The 15,992-nt window shown below is 42.9% G+C and overlaps 1 protein-coding gene across 2 annotated transcripts in view; it reads left to right on the plus strand.

Moving 5' to 3' along the window:
• Window positions 1–4,600: 4,600 nt before the first annotated feature.
• The window catches only part of LRIG2 (leucine rich repeats and immunoglobulin like domains 2), a 39,792-nt gene continuing 28,400 nt past the window's right edge, over window positions 4,601–15,992 (plus strand). For both annotated transcript variants that reach the window (XM_043962452.1, XM_043962453.1), the window contains exon 1: window positions 4,601–4,990. In XM_043962452.1, the coding sequence (XP_043818387.1) occupies window positions 4,734–4,990 (257 nt within the window). In that variant the 5' untranslated portion in view covers window positions 4,601–4,733. The remainder of the gene's footprint in view (window positions 4,991–15,992) is intronic.

The raw sequence follows: 15,992 nt of genomic DNA on the forward strand, positions 1-15,992 counted from the left end.
CTTAGAGAACAAAGGACAAACAACAACAACAGCAGGAAGTCTTCAGTTTCAAGCACAAAAGTAAAAGGCAAAAGGGGGCAGAGAAATACCTGCATCTGTCCTCACACATCCCTTTATCCTGCTGTGTGTGGTCCTGTCATTACTCTCTTAAGCGGAGAGAAGCACAGCCCTCTCTGGAAGCACCCGTTGTGCTTCCTTTTCTTGTTACCCAAATAGGCATCACCCTGGCGCTTGAAATAATGAGCAATTCACGAGGGAATACGGATTCGATTATTATCTCTATGCAGAGAACTCCCCAAACTATATGACTAGCCCTAGTCTCTCTCCTAATCCACAGGTCCACATATCAGAGGGGATGTTCCATAGGCGTCTCAAATATAACTTGTGTAAAATAGAGCTCATTTATAATCCCCCCTCCTTCTTCTCCACTGTCACTGTTGAGGACAGAGCAGTCCTCCTGATCACCCAGGCTCTGAGACCTTTTTGTCATCTTTCTTCTTTGATCTCACCAGGGGTGTGCTGGTAAATGTTTAACAGCCAGCTTTCAAAGAAACCCCAAACAAAAAATATACCCACAACACAAAGTGTGACCTTTTCTCCATCACTTTCTTAAATCTGGACAATCTATAAAACAGTAAATCAAGTCCTGATTTTAGTGTTTGCCAATTGCCAAGGTATAAATGCCCCCACTGAAAATTGAACACTGGCTCTGTAGAGCCTGTCAGAGCTGGTTTCAGTAGGCTACACTCCATGTAGTCAGTTGGTTGCCTAATCTTGTCCTTTCCATCTCCACAATGCCTCTTTTTGTCTTTTACAACTCCTCTTTTTTTTTGAGGGGGGGGGGAGGCAATTGGGGATTAAGTGACTTGCCCAAGGTCACACAGCTAGTGCCTGAGGCTGGATTTGAACTCAGGTCTTCCTGACCCCATGTCCAACACTTTGTCGGTGGCACAGCCTAGCTGTCCCTAAGTACTTGTTGATTGATTGTCTTCCAACCTAGGGGCTAGGAAACTCTGGAGGGCTGAAGACACTTTACAAGGGGTGATAGGATCATAGTTCTAGAGTAGGAAGGGAATTCAGAGGCAATTTAGTTCAATCCTCTTATTTACAGATGAAAAAAACCGAGGCCCAAAGAGGCTGTGACTCACCCAGGGTCACAAAGGCAGTAAGCTTCAGAAACAAAATTGAACCCTTATGCTCGGACTTCAAAGTTAGTGTTCTTTCCATTGTTTTTATGAATCTACAAATAAGCAAACATACTTTCTGTAGACTGACTATACCTTGCCATTTTAGTAGTTTTAAAAATGTATGCAGGTGGCGCAGTGGATAGAGCACTGGGCCAGGAGTCAGGAGGACCTGAATTCAAATTCCACTTCAGACACTTGACACTTACTAGCTTTGACCCTGGGCAAGTCATTTTGCCTCACCAAAAAAGAAGAAGGAGGAAAAGGAGAAGGAGGAGGAGGAGGAGGAGGAGGAATGTAAATAAATACATTTTAAATCATATGTAAATTCATCTGTATGTATGTAAATACATTTAAAAAATTAAATGCATATATGTACTGTTGTAATAACATATAAATTCATTTAAATAGGTTTTTTATCCTTGTGTATTTTTTCAATTAATGAATACTAAACAACTATTATTATTATTAGGGGGGCATCTGTGAAATTTCACATTAAAAATGCCCTCAGAGCCATAACTAAAAATATTTTTTATGGGATGATGGAGGGGTGCAGCAAAACATCTGCCTAAAGGGATCTGGAGAGACCACATGGAGTAGTTGTGGCAAAGAGGACACAGTGCAGGTGCAGTTATGCCAGGAAAGCGGGCATTCAGACCTATCTCATACCTCCCCAATGTGCTCCTCAGTCCAGTTCCAGGAGCAAGGCTCTCACTCCCATCTCTGGGCTCCAGGCATTTTCTCTGGCTATCCCCCCATGCCAGGAATGCTCTTTCTCCTCCTCTCTCTGATTTCCATGCCTTCCTTTCCACCAATCAATCAATCAATCAATCAACATTTATTAAGCACCTAATATGTGCCAGGTACTAATTCCTTTAATTCAATTAAATTCCATCTTCCATCGGAAGCCTTTTCCATCTCCTCTTTTTTTTTTTTTTTTTAGTGAGGCAATTGGGGTTAAGTGACTTGCCCAGGGTCACACAGCTAGTAAGTGTTAAGTGTCTGAGGCCAGATTTGAACTCAGGTACTCCTGAATCCAAGGCCGGTGCTCTATCCACTGCGCCACCTAGCTGCCCCTTTCCATCTCCTCTTAATTCTCATGCCTTCCCTTTTTAATTTCCTATTTATCCTGTATATAGTTTCTATGTATGTATGTTTGTTGTCTCTCCAATTAGATTTTAAGCTACTTGAGGGGAGGGACTGTCTTTGGCGCTTAGCACAGTGCCTGGCATATAGCAGGCCCTTAATAAATGTTTATTGACGGGGGCAGCTAGGTGGTGTAGTGGATAGAGCACCAGGCCTGGATTCAGGAGTACCTGAGTTCAAATCTGGCCTCACACACTAGCTGTGTGACTTTGGGCAAGTCACTTAACCCTCACTGCCCTGCAAAAAAAAGAAAGAAAGAAAGAAAGAAAGAAAGAAAGAAAGAAAGAAAGAAAGAAAGAAAGAAAGAAAGAAAGAAAGAAAGAAAGAAAGAAAGAGAGAAAGAAAGAAAGAAAAGAAAAGAAAAGAAAAGAAATGGTTATGGACCTTCCACTTTCTTCTCGTGGGGGGGAGGAGGGAGAAAAGGAAGCTGGAAGGAGACCAATGAAGTGATAGAGGAGAAGGGAGAGTTATTTGTGCAAAGTGACAGTGATTCAAGGAAGGACTAAGAGGTGAGGTGTCCTGGAGAGGAAGTAGCCCCACAAAGCTAGGTGGGGTGATGAAGAGAGTCCTGCTAGACTTGGAGATCAAATCTGGCCTCAAACACTTACTAGCTCTTTGATCCTAGGCAAGTCACTTAACATCCATCTGCCTCTGTTTCTTCACCTCCCAAGGCTGTTCAAGGACCAAATGAGATAATATTTGTAAAGTGCTTAGTATGATGCCTTGCACATAGTAGGTGCTTCCCCCAAATCCCACGTACTACACTGGGGGCAAAACTCTATTCACCCTGTGGTAATTACTGCTCTGGTAATTACTGACCTGAAGATGTTCAGAGCCATTGTATTAAATGATCTCTGAAATCTCTTTTACCTCTAAAATCTTATAATCCTTTAAAAGAGGTGAAGTTGTCTACCGTGTAAAGGGCAGCACACATTGAACTGGGGTCCCAAGGACAGTGGGAAAGATTCGAAACAGATTCTCTGAGGAATTGGATAAAGAGTCCCTAAAGAGTTTGCAACATAGCTGTAAGTGCACAGTTGAGGCTAACCAGCCAGGAAATCATGCTAATCAGATGCTGGGGATTTGATGCCGGGTTTAAAATGTGTGTGGAGGGGCATTTTTTCTTGGGGCTCCTTCACATACCCAGTTTCTTTCTGGATTCCTTTGTTCAGTAAGCCCGAAGTGGGAGGGTCAGTTCCCTTCTGCTGCTCTTGGACCACAAAGTGTGGCTTGGGCTCATTTCTGCCCCTACAGGTTCCTAGCCAAGCTCTTGGGGAGTCCTGGGGATGGCTTTTATTCCAAGAAGTGTAAAGGAGTTTTTTGAAAAAATCATAACAGAGCAGATGAAAAAGGAGAAGCCTATCTGGGCTCCTCTGCCAGCCCAGTCCTTTGCTATTGTCCTTGACCTTGGACGAGTCACAACGTCACCAAGGTTCATTTTTTTCCCCCAAGTCGGGAAAGAGAGTAATCACTTTTGCTCTGCCAGCTCGTGAGATAATGGATGGGAGACATCTGTTAGAAGGCCATTGACATATATTGTCCCCAAAGTCCCGTTTCATAACTTTAAAATGACACCGGATTTGGGAGGGGGATGGGGGGAGGTGTCAGGGTGGCAAACTTCAGGATGCTCACGGATCTGTGCCAAACTTCTAGTCCAGGAGAAATACGAATTTCTCCTCCCACCCACTAAGCCACATGCCCTTGCATGCGGTGGGTATGTATCGGAGCCAGAAGCCCCTAAATCGGGGGAGGACGTCTGCTTTTCTTGGATTCCTACTTGGGGCCGCAGAGACACACACCCAGAATAGTGAGCTCTTCTTCCCCAGATGCGCAGAGAGGGTAATCGATTTCCCCGAGGTGACACAGCACATGAGGCTCCGAGCTTTCGGGTCCTCTCGGTCTGCTGAGCACCCGTTTCCCGGTAGGTACAGACTTTCGGGGAGAGACTGGAGAGTAAGGGATGTACCAGGAGTTTGGGAGAGGGAGAAGAGGGTGAGGCGTGAAAGGGGCAGGCACGGAGAAGGGAGAGAAGGCGGGGAGAACTTGGCTCCGCCTCTAGAGTGGGACGCCCTGATGGCCCCGCCCCCGCCGCGGGCCCCGCCCTCATGAAGCTCCGCCCCCGAAATCGACTTTTCCCCCTGCTCGAGGAGTGGATTGGCTGGCATATTTGCGTACGGACGTTGCGCCGCGGGGTGGTTCCGGAGAGCTGCGTCGCCCCCGCCCCCCTCCCCGGGCCTCTCAGCCGAGTCGCCGCCGCCGCCGCCGTCGCCGTCGCCGCCGCACGCAGCGCCCCTCCCCCTCGCCCCGTGCAGGCCGCAGCCGGGGCCTCTAGTGAATCGCGCGGCCGTTCTAGGTCCCCCGGGAGCCGTGTTAGCCAGAGGCCCTGCCCACGTCGGGGGGAAGATGGCGGCTTCGCCCCAGCCCAGCCCGTGGGAGCCGCTCGTGGCCGTGCTAGTGCTGGGGCCGCTGCTCCGGCTCCTCCTCCTCTCCCAGACCGCCCTGCTCCTGCTGCCCGCCGCCACCGCCGTGGCCCGGCCGGGCCTCTGCCCCGCGCCCTGCTCCTGTCCTCTCCCGTTGCTCGACTGCAGCTGGAGGAAGCTGCTGCCCGCGCCGGGCTGGAGGGCGCTCTTGGGCCCACTGCCCCCCGGCACCACCAGCCTGTAAGTGTGCGGGCCCGGGGCGAGGGGGACAAGGACCAAGGAAGAGGGGACCTCCTGCATGGAGGGGGCACCCCACGAAGAGGAGGGGGAGGGGAGCATTCTCAGGGAAAGGAAAGGGAAGGGGTACTCCTATGGAGAGGAGGGGAGAGCGAGGGCACCCCACCTAGAGAGGAGGGAGAGAGAGAAGCATCCCCCTAGAGAGGTAGGGAAGGGGGAGGAGACCCCCCCCCCCAGTGGACTGGAGGGAAAGGACACACCTGGGGAACAGAGAGGGGTTGTGGTGGGAGGCCTAGGGGTCGGGAGGAAACGAACACATGGTTGAACAAAAACATTTGGAAGAGGCTGATTTTGCACAATTTCTGTTGGAGGCAGGCTCCTGGCAGGCTTGGGGTCACTTGGGTCTTTCTCTGTGCAGTCCACTTCTTCCGATCTGAAAGTCCAAGAGAAAGGAGGAGTGGAGGTAAATTTGCGGTTAAAGTAGCCCAGAAAACATGCTTCAACCCTCCCCCCAAAAGCATACACAGAATTGGGGGTTAGGGTGTGACCTAGGAGTAAGGAGTGGGGGTGAAACAACTGGTTCCTTGTTCTTTTTGGATTTCCTAGCATCACACAGAACAAATATAGGGAGAAGTGTTTGTTGTATTAGTTATTCCTATGAGTGTTGTGGTATGTTATTATTTTCAATACATTTCCCTCCTCTCTACCCCTCTCCTTTTAAAATATATTGTATAAAAGAAAGAAATAACTTAGATGAGACTACTCTTGACTTTTGGCTGTTCTTATGCACATAGTTCTTATATGTAATAGTGGCATCTGGAGAGCTCATTAACCTGAGTCAGAGAGGTGATGTTAGGAACAGCAATTAGATATTAAGTGCTGCAATTATGGGCCACTTAAAGTGACTAGTAGTATTCAGTTATTTCTTTGCCACTAGTTTTGATTGATTGAATTCTAATAGTTCACTCTTAGTCAAAGTGGAAGGATAAGCAGTGATAAAAGTTTAAATTCTGGGGTTCTAAGAAATAAAAAATGAGGAACATCTCTTCTAAAATATCTAGATAAAGGGCTTCACATAGTTCAGGTGTTCCTTGCTAATAGAAAGAAGGAAACATGCACTTATTAAATGCTTAATATGTGCCTGGCTCTGTGCTGCTAAATGATGAGTGCTTATGGTTAGTGTCTCCCTTTCTCTTTCCTCCTGCAAATGAAGGAAAATTTTTAAATAACCAAATAAAGCATTTCTAGTAGTGCAGAATATTAGGATATTTTGTGTTCTTTGGGAATGGTAGTGACACGGTGGATTTTAGTTTCTATAGTCTTATGCATATGTAGTTTAAGGAAAATTGCTATTAGCATGCAGCAAAATGCAAACAGCATGTATTTTTATGCACTGACTAGAGCTTTCTAAGGATTTCTGACTGCTCTCTGATTTTGATGGTGATCTGTGGTCCAGCTTCCGAAGCAACAAGGTTGCATCTATCCCTAATTGCAGTAATTGCATTTCCCTTTAAAAAGTGCTTGGAAATGGGCAGCTAGGTGGCGCAGAGGATAAAGCACCGGCCCTGAATTCAAGAGGACCTGAGTTCAAATATAGCCTCTGACACTTGACACTTACTAGCTTTGTGACCCAGGGCAGGTCACTTAACCCTCATTGCCCTGCAAAAAAAAAAAAGTGTTGGGAAAGAAGTTATTAAAATTCTTTTTCATTTGAGCTGTTTGGTTTTTGTTTACTTATTGGCCTGTCAGGTGACTTAGCCTTTTAAAAATGTAATGAAATTGATATTTTAGTTATGCAAGCCTCTTTGGAAGTAACCTTGCCTTTAAAAAGGTGATTGGAATAAAGTCTAATTGTAGAATCACAGTCTTAGGATATAAAAGGGTAGATTGGTATTGGCCTTAACTGAGACTTTTAACAAGCTTTTTAATACTTGTCAGATATATAACTATTACCAGATGCAAATTGATGTTTTAAAAATTAGAATTTGTATGTTAGATGTGCCATATGTGAATTACAGCAATAATTAGAATTCCAATAGTCGTTCCTCTAGCCAATGAGAGGGTCTTACAGATCTAAATTCTGTGATCTTGATCAAAATCCCTAAGAAAAGAATAGTCACTCTTTTTAAAGCATAGTATTTGGATAATGCTCTTGTTTAAAATTTTTTTGGCCTAGAATGGAAGGTTTCGTTTTGCTTTGTGACTGAATACTATTTGTAGAATTTTTTTTAAATTATATAAATTTTAGTTGTTTTTTGTTTCCCCACATCCCTGTTAGGATAACTGGAAGTTGTTTGCATTTCTGTTGACATAATAATAATAATAATAATAGGCTTAAAGGATAATACAGTGGAAAGAGCACCGGTTTTGGAGTCAAAGGTCCTGTGTTCAAATTCCACTTTTGATGCATATTCCCTGTGTGACCTTGATCTTTAAAATCACCTGTGTAATCTCCCGGGACCTCAATTTCTTCATCTATAAAATGAAAGGGTTCAACTAGATAGCTCCTGAGGTCCTTTCCAACACTAATCCTGTGAGTTTTCTCCTACAGTAGGTTGGTTCACTCATTGTAAAAACTCCATTGATACAGATTGGCAGCTCCTCTATCTTGTCTTCTTAGAGAGGTGCCTGCTTACTGAGGGGTTAAATGCTTTGCATATAGTATGCACACACTCTTCCTATTTATGTAGTAGCTGAGGATTGGTGAAGCACTTTACTCACCCCATCTCTTGTGTGGTAGATAGGTAGCACTGTTCTCATTTTATAGGTGACTATGGCTAGGAAAGATTGTGACTTGCCCATGATCACACAGCTAATAGATGTGTAGTTGAACTCAGGCATTCTGTGTATGATGTATTAAGCACAGTAACAGTGATTTGAATTTGCCTGCTGCTTTGTTTTTACACAGTAGACTTGAGATCTCATCACTGTTGATCTCTACCTTTGCAAATTTGTCTTAGTGTTATTTCAGTGCACCTAGAGGTTAAGGTACCTCCTTAGGGAGCACATAGGCAGTACCAGCAAAGGTGGGATTTGAACCTAGGTCTTCCAGGCTCCAAATCTGGCTCTCTATACATTACTTTATTAAATTATGCTGTTCATCATTCTAGATTGTTGAAGTCTTTGGGGGTTCTGATTCTGTTATAATGCAATCTGCTTACCTGATAAGTATGACATCTATGAAGTAGTTTGGTGTAGTAGACAAGAGAGCCTGCCCCATAGCCTGGAAGATTTGGGTTCAAGTACAACCTGTCACACACTAGTTATGACCCTGGGCAGCTCTCTAAAAGTAATTTGTAGAAAAGTTGCCATGGGCAGAGGGTGTTTCCTCACTGGGAAATTGTCTATATCATTTAAATCATAGGGCCAGTCCTTATCACCGTCCTCTGTGGCGGCTATATCTTCATCTCAGTCATTGATAATATTTTCTTGATTCTGGGGTTTGTTGCTAGAGGTGCAGATCTGAATTCAAATCACTGTTAATATGTATGATTTAATCTTGAGCTCTCCAAGAACCCTGAGCCATCTTCCACTAACTTCTGTCATATGTGCCTCAGATTCCCATCTTTAAAAGGCAGATAATTCAGCAATTCATTCTATTCTACCTTTTGCGAGGATACTGTGAGGATAGCGGTATTCTTATTTGCAAAGTGTTCTGGAGTTTTAAAAGGCTAATAACAAAGGGGAATGAGCTACCTGCCCTCCTCAGGTTAACTATATTCTTTATTTTTTCCGAAAATGAATTTCACTCCTCTGGTGCAGAGCTATAGGAAGCAAAATTAATGAAGAATAACGTTTCTTAAGAATGTAACTTGCTGTAACATTGGACATATTCAGTCTTCTATAGTACAAAAATTCAGTTGACCTGAAGTTCCACTTGGAAAAAAATTACTTCAAATTTAACATATTGATTAGCCTTCCTACTAGGCACCAGGAATATAAAGACAGAAATACACAGATAATTGATAAAAAGAAAAATAAAACAGTGTGAAGGAGGGAGGGGTTCAAGCAAAATGTTACAAAAAATGTAAGAAGTCAGTGAAGTAAATCTATTGACTGGGGAATCTGTGAGAGGACTTTTAATTAATTTTTAATTACTGTCCACAGGTCATTTGAAAGAAGTGGTCCATGATATAAGGAAAGCTGGCTGCATGATTAAGTCATAGTAATTCTTCAATCCTCTCCCCCTCCAGCCCAGGCTTCCTCAAGTCTGGCCCATTAATTGTCCCTGTGGCATGTGTCTTTCATAGCATCATAGAGCTAGAGTTGGAAGGGGCAAAACCTCAGAAGGCATCTAGTTTAACACCTTCATTTTCCAGATGATGAAAGTGAAGCACTGGGAGGTAGGAGAACTTGCCTTGAGTCATAGGGGCAGAGTGGAGATTTAAAGCCCCGGGTCTTGGTTGCTTCCTGGTGGTACGTTGCCTCTGGTCTTTCATGGGTTCTGATTGGCCAGGGCCTCCAAACCAGATTGCTCCCTTTTCAAATACATCTAATTATTCACAGCTTCCTTACCCCTTCCATGTCTTCTGTTTCAGCTTGGGGGGGGGGGGGAGGTATTTTCCTCCCTGGGGACAGATTCTGAGGGTTGGTAAGTTCCAGTGTCCTTTAGTTTTAGGAGGTATATGTTAAACTTAAGAGTCCATCTCTCATTCCCTACTCTGTGTACCACAACCCAATTCTTCTCCCCATTCCTTACTTTCTGCTCTATCTTCCTGAGGAGGTGTGGGGGGGATTAGGACAGAATAAGGGGATTACTTAGTAAGCAGAAATATATGAGGAAAGGTCTGTCTAGAGCAAGGGTTCTTAATCTTTTTGGTCATGGGCCTTTTTGGCAGTCTGGTGAAGCCTATGGACCCCTTTCCAAATAACATTTTAAAATAAGTAAAATAAAATAGGACTGCAAAATAAACCTCAAGTTAGTGAAAAGAAAGCTTTTCCCCTCCATTTAAGTACATAGACTCTGAAATCTGTCTCAGGGATCTGTGGGCTTGTGTGTGATGGGTAGGTAGTCTATGGTCCGAAGTTAAGAACATCTTGGTCTAGGGAGTTTTCACACCAGCACATAATAAGATGATAGAATTAGAACCAGAAGGGACCTTAAACATTATCTCATTCATCTAGAGATGGGAAAACTAAGGCCCAGAGATAGTGACCTCCCTAACTAAGGTCAGACCAGGTAGTAACAGAATCTGTATTCAATCTCAGGTCCTCTGACTCAGCCCAGTTCTCTTCCTGTTGATCAGGTTCCCGTCCCTTCTTCCAGAATGGGAAAGACATTCTGCTAGGCACTGGAGATGATCAGGGAAAGTTTCCCAGGGGAAACAGTATCTGAACTGAGCCTTGAAAGAAGACCAGGAGTCTGAGAGGCAGAGATAAGGGAGTGGTGTACAGGCTTGGGGAAGACTGTGCGTGACGTGTGAATGCCAAGATGGGGAAGATGGAGTGTCACTTTCAAGGGATGGTAATCTAGATTGGCTAGAATGTGCAGTTTGTGAAAGGTAGTAGTATGAAATAAAGCTAGGGAAGCCAGAATTTTGGAGTCTAGGATGAGATGCCCAGGTGAGAAGATCTCATTATGTCTTTTTTTTTTTTTTTTTTTTTTGGTGAGGCAATTGGGGTTAAGTGACTTGCCCAGGGTCATACAGCTAGTAAGTGTTAAGTGTCTGAGGCTGGATTTGAACTCAGGTACTCTTGACTCCAGGGCCAGTGCTCTATCCACTGCACCACCTAGCTGCCCTCATTATGTCTTACAGGTAGTTGGGAGCCATTGAAGACCTTTGAGCCAGGGAAGTAACATAGTAAGATTGTGCCTTAGGAAAATTATTTTGGTAGCCGGCTGGCTGGATTGAAGAAGAGAGAGACTAGGAGCAAAGAGAACAATTAGAATAGTACAGGTGAGGTAATGAAGATTTGAACCAGGAAGGAAAGGGATGGGCATGTATTGTGTCAAATTGGGACAGAATCTTAGAGATCATTTCATTGACTCCCTAGCCCTCACCCCAACCCCATCCCATCCCATCCCAATTCCTTTATTCTTTTTCTATTTTTGGGAGGGGGAGCAGTGAGGGTTAAGTAACTTGCCCAGGGTCACATAGCTAGTAATTGTCAAGTATCTGAGGCTGGATTTGAACTCAGGTCCTTCTGACTCCAGGGCTGGTGCTCTATCCACTGCACCACCTAGATGCCCCCCCCCCCCATTCCTTTATGTTACAGATGAGGAAATTTCAGTACTAGGGAGAATGAGTGACATGCCCAAGGTCTCATAGTAAATTTATGCTTAATTGTTTTTTTGTTGTTGCTGTTGTTGGGTTGTTTTTTTTCCGGGGCAATTGGGGTTAAGTGACTTGCTCAGGGTCACACAGCTAGTGTTAAGTGTCTGAGGCTGGATTTGAACTCAGGTCATCCTGAATCCAGGGCCAGTGCTCTATCCACTGCACCACCTAGCTGCCCCTGCTTAATTGTTTTAATAAATAGTTATGCTTTTAAGAATTTAGATAGAAAACAAGTACTAATCTCCATTTTAGCTACCTATGCTTAATAAAATTTAAAGCCGCTAGTGTTTGCCCAAGTGACCAGGGCCCCCATTGCCTTTGGCACTAGAGCAAACATTTTTAAAAAGATGTACAGTATGTCTTTAAAATGCTAAAATGACAAATCCCAAATTACAAACATCATATGATGACTTTATTAATTTTTCTTCTACCTCAGACCCCAGAGACCTTGTGTCTTCCATATGGCACAAGGCCTCATTCCTTTTGATCTATTTATAGATCACAATGCCCTTGTGATGAAATTGACATTCTGAATGGTAAAATGTACCAAATTGATTAAAGCTTATTCCTTAAAATCTATTAGGGATCCCACCTCCAACAGGCAACAGAAGTAGTGCTACAAATCCCTTGGTTAGGTTGTAGAGATTGTTTACATTTGGTGTTTTTTTGTATGCTTTCCCAGTTGATTCTTGACTTTATGCTATACTCCTTACTACTGGCTTATTTTAAACAGAGGAAACAAATGAACTGGGCCAAAATCTTGTGGGTGGCCACTCAAATCCCCAGAGATTAGCTTTGGTGCTTTTTTAAATAAGGCAGCTTAGGTGATAGCACAGTAAATTGAACACGGGGCTTGGAGTTTGGAAGATGTGAGATCAAATCTAACTTCAGACACTACTTCTTAGCTTTGTGACCCTGGACACTCTTATTTGTCTCCATTTTCTTAACTGTGAAATGGGTATAATAATAGCACCTGTTTCCCAGGGTTGTTTTGAGGATCAACTGAAAAATTATTTGTGAAGCACTTAGCACAGTGTGAGACACATAGTAGTCACTTAATAAATGCTTAAATAAAGGAAACTCCCTCCTCTTACCCCAGCCTAATATGCTAGCTAATCTGAAATATCATTGTGTTTGGTATGCTACTAATGAGGATATTGACCCTTAGCCCTTGTTCTTTGTGAGCTGAACTTGGCTGCATGTAGGAATGAGGTGAGGAATCAGGAAGGAAAAATAAAGCTAATAAAGAAACAAGAGAAACCCAGGGAATGCAACTGTCACCTTGCTATCCATTATCCACTAATGCCTTGTAGCACTAATCCTGAATTCTGACGTGCCCTAGACATACCCAAGAATCTTTTCCTACCAGTTTGAACTTTACTACATTTATTAAGCTCCTACTTTGGTCTAGTTGCTCCAGGAAATAAAAAGTCTAGATAAGATGAAGTATCTGCACTCAAGGCTCTGACAGACTTGTAAAGGAATTCCTTCTTCTCTTCCTCCCTCTCTCCCCCCTTTCTCCCTTCCCTCCCCTACTTCCCTCCCTCTCTTTCTGTCTCTGCCTCTCTCTGTCTCCCTTCTCTGTCTCTTCGGTTTCTCTCGTTTTCTTCCTTTCTATTTGTCTGTCTTCTCTGTCTCTATTTCTATCTCTGTCTCTCTCCTCTCTGTCACTCTTCTTGCTCTCTCTTTGTCTCTGCTGCCTTCTGTGTCTCTGTCTTTCTCTGTGTCCCTCTCCTTTTCTCTCTTTGTCTTTCTCAGGAACATTTGTAGAGTGCTTTAAAATTTGCCAAACACTTTACAATTAGTATCTCATTTGATCCTCACAACAACTCTAGGAGCTAGGTGCTGTTAATTATCTCCATTTTATAGATGAGGAACTGAAGTGGTGAAAGGCAGAGTGTCACAGCCAGTAACTATCTGAGGCAGGATTTGAACTCAGACCTTAACTCCAAGTCCAGCACTCTATTCACTGTGCTACTCAGCAGTAATTCCATAGTGCATCGAGAAGGGCATGCTGAGTATTATTCGAGGTCACTGGCATAAAAAAGATCATTAATAACTATGGGGATGGATGGGTAAAGGCTTCCTAAAAGGCAAGCAGTAGATAGTGTCCCAGGCATATGAGAGGAAAAGGAAAGTTTGAAGGACAAATTTTTCTGATGGGAAGGGGTATATATAGACTATGTGGAGAAGTAGATCAAGTCTTACCTTCCAGAAGATGGGCCTTGAATACCAACCTAAGAAGTTTACTGCCTTCAGACTAAGAATTTCCATGCCCTCTGAAGTTAGAATAGGTCCCCTCACAATGAAGAAGCCTTTGTGGACTTTTGCCTGGGAAAGGCATACTTGCAATTTGGAATTGTTGGCACATTAGCTCAGAGCCTCAGTTTCCTCATCTTTTCAACCGGGAAAATATGTGGAACCCTGCCCCCCATCTCAACAGGGATGTGAGAAAACTTCTTTGTAAACTCTAGAAGTATAAACTATTATTATACAGCTTTAGTCCCACCCTTTGGCCATACCAGTTAAAGCACTGTTGGCATTCTAATGAATACTTAGTCCATAATGAGCTTATTGGCACTATTGTGTGATTGTGCACCCTGTTCTCTTGGCTCCTCACCCCCACTCCAGTTCTTTAACCTCTTTACTTTTTTTTTTTTTTAAGTGAGGCAATTGGAGTTAAGTGACTTGCCCAGGGCCACACAGCTAGTAAGTGTTAAGTGTCTGAGGTCAGATTTGAACTCAGGTACTCCTGACTCCAGGGCTGGTGCTCTATCCACTGCGCCACCTAGCTGCCTCTAACCTCTTTACTTTGTTGTTTTTGCTCAGTGGTCCTCCTCTCAGAGAAGATAACAGAAAGCTGAAGTGAGCTAATGTATGAGCCCTTTTCCTTGTCTTTGTCAGATTATTTTGAAGCAGGGATTCTATAAGGAACCTCCTTTTAATATGCCCATTTTACATTTGGTAAGATAACTTGCTTCTCTGGTTAAATTAAAATGTTGCTGAGTTTCTTGGAGAAAAGTAGTCAATTCCGAGCATAATTGTTCTTGTTGGAGGAATATGATATTAGATTTTGCCAGGTAATACTATGTAGTCATAAGGAATGACAGATTATACTAATAATAGATTTATCGGATGCTTGTCTATGCTTAAATCTCTCCCAGTCATAATGGGAATAGCAAGATGTCTAGTTTTAAAACTTAGCCACTTCCAAAGACCTTTATGGTAAGTACCTAAGTAATTATCACCAGGTACAAAGCTAGGTGCCTAATAAATATTTTGCAATGATAATTTAAAAATATTAAAGACCTTCTCTTTTAGATTTATGAGTATCAACCATTTGTTCCACAGTTGCAAAACTATCACTTCATTTTTATTTGAAAGATGAAGAGGAATGTTGATCACTTAGGAGCAAATTGGTATTGTAAAGGTGACAGCATGAAAAGGATAATAGATTTCAAACTGGAAGAGACCTTAGAAGTCATCTTGTACAGTTCTCTTATTCTATGGTTGAGGAAACTGAGCCCCAGAGGTGTTGAATAACTTAGTTCAGGTTACAGAGTTGGTGAGTGAGAGGCCCAGGTTTCAAACCCAGATCTTATGATATCCAAGATGGTGTTTTTTTCTATATCATGCTGCTGAAGGACAGATAAAATATCCTGAAATTGAAGTAGTATCTAACTTAGTTTAAGGAATAGCAAGATTGATGAAATTGAGGCATCTGCCCTTTTATTAGAGCCACTCACTTCTGAACTCTCTAAGTTATTTCTTTCTTCATCCAGTGTCACACTTGCTCTTAGTTTGTAGTAGTGTTATTTGCAGCATAATGATTCAAAAAGAAATTTTTGCAGGCACAGAGACCTAACTCCTAAGAAGAAAGACAAAGCATACTTTCTCCATGTCGTTGCTAAATAAGATAGTTATTTTCATTCTTCTACTTCAGACTTCGTAGAATTTTGTGGAAAATACATTTTTCACTTGGCAGCAAAGAGCTGGAGTTCAGGAGATATAGTTGGACTGAATATATGTTTGGGAGTGATATATGTCCCATGGAAGCTGATGACTTTTTTTCTTTTTGGTGAGGCAATTGGGGTTAAGTGACTTACCCAGGGTCACACAGCTAGTAATTATTAAGTGTCTGTGGTCGGATTTGAACTCAGGTCTTTCTGAATCCAGGGCCAGTGCTCTATCCACTGTGCCACCTAGCTGCCCCAACTGATGACATTTTTGATAGTGGGTGTGTGTAGAAAGAGAAAAAGACAGGGCCCAGGACCATGCCTCAGAGAAACACCCACTATTTGGTAATGGAAGAGACAAAGATGATGGTTTAGTAAAGGTTATTTGAGAAGGAACAGACGGGTAAGAGAAGCAAAAGAGAGAGGGGCCAGTGCAGCAACTGGAAAGGCTGTTTTCCGAGTAAAGAAAAGTGTGACTGCTGAGAGTTGGGTGGCCGATAGAGGGGGCTTTGGTAGTTGAGGTTGTTTTGGTTTTTAATGAACATATTTTCCCTAAAAGAGTCTGTTTGAGAGAGTTGTAGAAGTTCAATTAAATCACTAGCAAATCAGTGAATATTTGCTCACCTTATTTCTTTAAATAATTTTACTCTTAACTAATAAAGATTTAAAAATGAAACACTAAAAGATGTCATCGACTCCTCAGTTCTTTCCATCAAATGAAAACACGTTTTTTTAGTGGTAGATTGGCCACATTGTCACAGAATGTATTGCGGA

Source organism: Dromiciops gliroides, chromosome 4, assembly GCF_019393635.1.
Source record: "Dromiciops gliroides isolate mDroGli1 chromosome 4, mDroGli1.pri, whole genome shotgun sequence".
NCBI lineage: Eukaryota > Metazoa > Chordata > Mammalia > Microbiotheria > Microbiotheriidae > Dromiciops > Dromiciops gliroides.